The 6,721-nt window shown below is 64.6% G+C and overlaps 1 protein-coding gene across 2 annotated transcripts in view; it reads right to left on the minus strand.

Annotated features, from left to right (window-relative positions):
- CD40 (CD40 molecule) overlaps window positions 1-6,411 on the minus strand; it is a 12,675-nt gene extending 6,264 nt beyond the window's left edge. For both annotated transcript variants that reach the window (XM_034787907.1, XM_034787905.1), the window contains exons 1-7: window positions 6,285-6,411; window positions 3,984-4,065; window positions 3,625-3,750; window positions 3,265-3,411; window positions 2,870-2,963; window positions 1,144-1,205; window positions 446-553 (exon numbers count right to left, since the gene is read on the minus strand). In XM_034787907.1, coding sequence (XP_034643798.1) covers window positions 446-553; window positions 1,144-1,205; window positions 2,870-2,963; window positions 3,265-3,411; window positions 3,625-3,750; window positions 3,984-4,065; window positions 6,285-6,332 — 667 coding nt within the window. In that variant the 5' untranslated portion in view covers window positions 6,333-6,411. The remainder of the gene's footprint in view (window positions 1-445; window positions 554-1,143; window positions 1,206-2,869; window positions 2,964-3,264; window positions 3,412-3,624; window positions 3,751-3,983; window positions 4,066-6,284) is intronic.
- Window positions 6,412-6,721: the final 310 nt, after the last annotated feature.

Below are 6,721 nucleotides of genomic sequence, written 5' to 3' on the forward strand. Positions count from 1 at the left end.
GGGGGGGGGGAAGGGGGAAAAGAGCCCCGGCCAGACCCAGCATGGCGTGAACACGTGCTCACGATCTGGGCTCTGCCATTGTGCCCCTGCTGCCCAGGGTGCTACAGGCCAGAGCCATGGTGGGAGCCTTGACTCAGCCTCCCAGAGCGCCCAGCCAACGCTGGCGGGTGGGTGAAGCAGCAGGGTGCCCTGCTGGGGGGAGCCAGGCCAGGCTGGCACTGCCATGGCAGTCTGGCTTTAGCACATGTGGGCCCCAGGACCGTGAGGTTTTCCCCCAGAACAAGCTGAACTGTGATGCCTCGAGCCTGGGCAAGTGGTGGGCTCGGCCGTGAGTGGTGGAGGACGAGCACCCTGCCGTGCCCAGGCCCTGGCCCAGCCCAGGAGTGGAGGGAGATGCCTGCCCAACCCTCCCTCCCTCCGTCCAGCCAGCGCCCCCCGTGCTCACCTTTCTGATACAGGCAGAAGAGAATGAGCCCCACGAGAGAGGCTGCAATAATGGCCATAACAGAGATCAGCACTGGGAAGCGGCCGCGGCTGTGGCCAGGGCCAGGCTCTGGCAAGAAAAGGGAGATGGCTGCTCGGCCCGGTGCTCCCAGCGTAACGCCCTCCCCCCCACACTGAGCCCCTCTCAATCACACCCCAGCTACAGCACCCACTGCTGGGGAGACCCCCCACCACCACCAGGAGCGGCAAGGACCCCATATCTTCATCCAAAGGGAGCCTGAAGCTCCTTGCAAACTGTATTGTATCTGCAGGGATCAACGTGTCCACCAGTGAAACGCAGCCAACTCTGGGGAGGACCTGGCAGCTTTGTTCAGCGGCACAGCACTGAGACGGGGACTGGAAGGGGGCAGAATGGACTCGCCCATCCGGCACAACACGCTCGCTCTGGCAGAACGTGCTGCGGAGCGTTAGCCGCCACACGTGGCCAGGCCCTCGGTTCTGTGTCACCCACAGGCAGCAGGTGCAGCAGCGCCGCACGCCTTACCCAGGGTAAGCACTAGGGCAGACTGGCACAAGGTTTCCCTCACCAGAATGCTGGCTGGACTCGGGCACCCTGGGGTTCCCCATCCAAGAACTCATCCACCTGGGATCTGCACAGCTTGTGCACGCTGACAGCGTCACAGGCTGCTTGGCACTTACCACAAGCCACATCCAAGTGGTTTGTCCCAGGCATCTTCTGCACCAGCCCCAGTGTCTCGCAGCTGCAGAGAGGGGCAGAGTTGGGTTCATATCCGGAGTCAGGAGGGCAGCAAAGCACCCTGCATGCGGGCACTGGGGAAGCATGTCACACAGGGAGCAGAGCTGCTGCGGTGAAAAGGGCCCGGAGCTGTGCGCTGGCAATGCGCTGCAGTGCGTGGGGTGAACAGCACGGACCAGACCCCAGGGACCTCTATGGGCTGGACCCCAAGCCCTTTCCCAGCGGTGTAAATCCAGAGTGAGTCCCTGGCTGCAACTGCATTCACACCTGGTAGCCAGGCCAGAGCTGAGGAGGCGGATGTGGGGAGCTACCTGCAGGGAGGGAGGGGCCCAGCTGGGAGCCTGTGCCCCCAACCACAGGATTGGGCCCTGCCCTCTGCCTGAGTAGCAGGGAAGGGAGTGTGATGCCCTCCCTCAGGCACCTCCCCGCAGCCACCCACCAGCTGTGGGTGTTTGCCCACTGGCCTGCTGCTGAGATGGGAAATACCTGTGAGCTGCAGCGGCTGCCCCGATGCCTGGCCCCAGGCGCTCTCCTTTGGTCCCTGGGCCACAGGGACATGGAGCATGACGTGCACAACAGGCCGCCTGGGAACCCCCAGAGCACCTCAGCAAGGTGCTACTGGTACGGCCCGCGGGCTCTTCAGCCACATTGGAGCAGCCTGCCAGGTGATGTGAGCTCACAGGTAACCCCACCTCTCCAGCAGTGCGCCCGGCTCTCGGGGGCTCACTTCAATGAGGAGGTTGAGCAATTGGGAAGGGCTCGGCAAAGAACTTGGAGACTGACTCGGTGCTGCCTCCAGGAGAGCCTGCCACAACGTGATGGGGTTAGTAGGGCCAAGAGATGGCTGAGAGGTGACTTGGTTGCAGTCTCAGGCCCTACGTGGGGTGATGTCTGCTAGCAGACCGAGGCCAAATGAGATCCAGCCCGGGGGGGGGGAGGGAGCTGCAACTTGACAAACGCAGCCAGCAATCAAGGTGCAAATTTCAAGCAGAAAGTGTCATTACCCTGGGAGCAGCTTTCTGAAAGACAGGGGGACACGCAGCCCGTGGACTCTTCAACGCAAGACCAGCTGTCAGGTTCCTAAAGATCCCCCCAGTGGTTATGGGGTGTGCCATGCAGGGGTCAGCTCTCCTCCCCCACCCCAGTGGTTATGGGGGGTGCCATGCAGGGGTCAGCTCTCCTCCCCCACCCCAGTGGTTATGGGGGGTGCTATGCGCGGGTTATGGTTCTTCTGGCCCTTGCGTCTCTGCTGTGCAGCTGGAGTGGCGCCGGGCTGGAAGGGCAGCTCTCCAGGGCGCATGGCCAAGGGACGGGCCCTGCAGCCCAGCTCCACTCACCCGTGTGCTGCACACTGCCCAGCTCCAGTGGTGGTGAGAGCAGTAAAGGGGAGGAAGGCAGCTGCTGGGCATGGCAGCCGAGATGACAAGAGGGCTGGTGTGCTCTGCTTACCCCTGCGCCCGCTCTCCCGCCCTGCACTCACAGCCCGTGCCACCCCACCCAGGCCCTACCAGGGCTCATGTCACCTGCTGCTGCACCCCCACCCCACCCTGCCCACACCCCCTGCAGCAGGCGCTGAGCTGGCGTGAGCAGCACGGGCTGTGTGGCAGAGAGAAGGCCGGTATGGGCGCAGCCTCAGCTGCCTTTGAATCAGGGGTGTCGGGTGTGTACCTTGTCCAGGGGCGGCACGGCTCGGAGGAGGAGGAGATGTTGGAGAAGGTGCCATGTTCACACGGCATGCAGACGGTGTCCGAAAAGTTGTCGGCTGGAATGGAGCAGAGCGGGCAATGAGCAGGTCAGTGTCGTGCCAGGGGAAGGCAAGGTGGTTTGCAGGTGCCAGGCTGCAGCAGCTGAGTGATTGCAGCCTGTGTGCGTCTCCCCAGGAAGCACCGGGTGCCCCTCACTAGGGCAAGGCCCTGGCACCCCTTGATGGGGAAGCCTTGGTGGGACTCTGATCTGGGGGGGACGAGGGGGGTGATCCTGGGCTGGGCTGGGCTATGGTGAATCAGCTCCAGCCCTGGCCCCCAGCAGGGGAGCTCTCTGGCTGGCTCGGAGCATCACCTCACCTTTCCAAGCAACTCCTTCGCCTGGCCTGCAGGCCGTGATATTCAAGCAGGTCTGGCAGTCGGGGCTGGAGCAGTACATGCCCTGCTGGCACTGGCACTCGGCATTGTGCTTGGTATCCCCGGGGCTCCTCGTGTCAAGTCCAGCGTCTGGGCAAAGGGGATGAGAAACGTAGACAAGGGATCAGCACTCCAGGGAGTCGGTGCCGGCAGCACCTCCTGTCAAGCAGGTGATGAGCCTCGGATGGCAGGTGAGCAGGGGGTGGGTGCCAGGCTGCACGGACCCCGGGAGCCCCTGAGCATTAGCCAGGAGGCCTGGTTTCACCCCCCTCCCCAAGAATGAACACCCCCAAAGGCACCTACTGTGATCGCAAGATCTGTGGGGGGTGCAGTGTCTCTCCTTGGTCCAGCTGGACTGGAAGTGTCTCTCCTCGCACTGCCCGCACTCAGTGTTCCGCGAGGCAGTGCAGTCAGACCGCACCTTGAGCCCTGCAATGCAGAGCACAGCAGGGTTTGCTGCGAGCCAGGCGGGAGTCTGTCAGCGAAGAACAAGCAATAGACCCTGCCAGAGGTACCCAGCACTGCCAGACCCAGCCTCTCCCAGCAGGAGGTGCTGTAGGGAAGAGGTAAGACTGAAAGCCCGGCTCCACCAGGGGAGCGAGGCAGACAGTCATGTCCGTGCCCCAGCCATGGCTGCCCGGAGACGGGACACTGCTCCATACCTGGCGCACAGCGGTGGCAGCACCTGCCCTCGTGCGGATACTCCTGTGGGGTGCAGTTCAAGTCGCTGCCAGACGCCCAGTGCTGGAATAGAAGAGAGCAGCGAGCTCAGCCAGATGGGTCCGTGCTCCATGACTCCCCCCATCCCCCGTTCTTCCTCGCCCCCCTCGCTCCTGCATGCAGCTCGCTTGGCCTCTGCATCCCAGGCACTGCGCAGATGCTGCTCCCTGCACTCTCACCAACACCCACTTTAACCACAGACCGTTGCACAACTGGGTTCAGCCGCCTCCGCGGTGCCAGGCCTCCCTTGAAGTGGGATCCCACCAGTTCCGGTGTGGTATCCGGGGCACAGCTCTCTCTCCTGCTTCACCTCGCAGCTAGTGAGCACGGTGCCGCCCGGGTGTGGCCAGGCCTGCAGTCAGAGCCCTGGCCAGGCAGCTCCAGCCTGTGCCAACAGGGCAGGCCTGGGCGCCACTGACAGGAACTCCTGTCCTGCCTGCCCCTGGGCTGCCAGCTTCAACCCCTGCGGCGGGGGCAGAGCACAGAGCAGACCCAACTGCCCCTTCCTCCCACAACCGCGGGCCATCCTCCCAGGTGAAGGGGGGCTGAAGGGAGGAGCCTGTAGGCACTGGGGCTTGGATCTGGGGCAGCCCTGGTGCTCCTGGGGACTCGCCAGAGTCTGCCCCAGGGGAGCCTCTTCTCCCACCTGTGACACAGCAAGCCCCAGCCCTGCACTGGCTCACAGGGTGCAGCGGGGCTGGTGCCCAGGAGTGGCCAAAGGGCACGTGCTGGCAGAGCCCGGGCTGCCCCGGGGAGCTCCCTGAGAAACAGGATTTGGGCTGAAAGGGGAACCGAGAAGAAAGACTCTGACATCCTGTGTCGCTAGCAGCCTCCATGTTGGGAAGGGGAACTGAACGGGGCCCAAACCCCAGCCTGGGCCGGGCCCCTGGTTTGCCAGCTCTCCAGGATTGCCCTGGAGTCTCCAGGAATTACAAATGAATTGTTAATCAAAGATTATGTCCTGTGCTGAAACCTCCAGGAATACATCCAACCAAAACTGGCAACCCTAGCCCCTGTGTCTCCCCGACCCCCCAATGCCTAGTTCAGGCCCATGCTGCAGGCCTGGCCCAGCCCCTCCCCACATTTGGAGAGTGGAACCCGGGAGCCTCTGCTTGGAACCTGGCAGCCCCCGCCCCAGTGTTGCATGTTCAGCGGGTTCGGGAGCACCCCAGCGTCCTTGGGGCATGCCCCGCTGCCTCAGGCCGGTGTTTGCTTTTGCTCCCTTGCAGGCCCGGGGCTGGTGCCTGTTGCATTCCTGGGCATGGTCACAGCTTGTATCCTCCCCCAGCACCTTCTTTGTTACCCAAAGCTGCCTCTCCTGCCCCTAATGTCCCTATGCCACAGTTACGCGCCCTGACCGGAGCCGGGGGCCCGGAGCAGCCCAAGGGCAGTGGCTGGGTGTGGGCTCAGCTCTGTCTCTGTCTCTGGTGGTTGCTCCAACCCCCTATTTCAGAAAGAAAGTGAAAGTGAAGCCAGCAGCCTGGCTAGAGGGGAGCAGGACAGCAGCCTGGCCCCAGCTCCGGCTGGGCCCTTTGGACCGGGAGTAGGGACGCCAGACCCTGCCCTCCCTCTCCAGTCCCCACTACATCCCAGTCAAAACCTGGAGCCCCTGGCGTGCCCCAGCAGGGGGGAGTCTGGGGGGCAGGGAAATCAAAGCAGACAAAGGGAAATTCCCAGCCACAAAAATGAGGAACCAGCAAACTGCCAGGCCAGAGCAGGAGCCTTGGCTCTCACAGATTGTGTGAGCCCAGGTCCCCCCAGGCAGCTCCCCGAGCCCAGGACAGGGCTGGGGGATACGTGCTCCCCTCCCTCCCCTCGGGGCTCTCTCCCGCACCCCAGGGGCAGAGCCTGTAAACACCCCTGGGCCCGCCCCGCCCCACACAGCTGGGTATATCCTGGCAGCTCCAGGGCCAGGGATGTAGGGCAGGATCCCGCCCTGTGCGCTCCCGTCGAGGGAGCGGATTCCGGCCAGAGGGAACCCCGCGTCTCGCCGCCACGCCCCAGTCTGTCGCTGGAGCTCCCTGGCCCCCTGGACCCCGACCGGCCCCAGGCTCGGGACTCGCTCTGCCAGCGAGGGCCCAAGGGAGGGGACGCGGTGCCGGCCCTCTCGCCCCTCGCTGCCTGGCCGGGGCAGTTGGCTCGTAGCCCCGCCGAGCGCCCCGCGGGAGCCGGGCTCTGCGCGCCGGGGCTCCGCAGCTGGCGGCGCCATCGCCGGCTTCCCAGGAAAAGAAACTGAACCTCACCCTGAGCAGGCAGCCCCCGAGCAGACAGACCAGGCAGCCGGGCAGCATGGTGCCGCTGGACCGTCCACAAACAGCCGGGAGGGGGGCGCGGCGAGCCGCTATAAACTTCTCAGCTCCAGGCCCGCCCAGGAAAGGGGCTGGGCGGCCGCTCCCCGAGCAACTCCTCCTCGGCATCCACCCCCGGGGCTTGCCTGGGCCAGGACTTCCCCAGGCAGCCGTGGCCAGGGCCCCGGGCAGGGCTGTGTGTGCAAGGCTGCCAGGCCCTGGCCGAGCCCGGGTCCCCATGGATAGAGTGGGGTGCTGAGAGCCATTAGGCCGAACGGCAAACCCCGGCTGTGATGGAAACCATGTCAAGCCAGGGGGTGTCTGGCCAGCACCCGGGTCCCCAGGCAGCTCTTGGCTCGGTGTCAGCCTGGCCACAGGGCACTCGAGGAACT

This window comes from Trachemys scripta, chromosome 12, assembly GCF_013100865.1.
Source record: "Trachemys scripta elegans isolate TJP31775 chromosome 12, CAS_Tse_1.0, whole genome shotgun sequence".
Taxonomy (NCBI): domain Eukaryota; kingdom Metazoa; phylum Chordata; order Testudines; family Emydidae; genus Trachemys; species Trachemys scripta.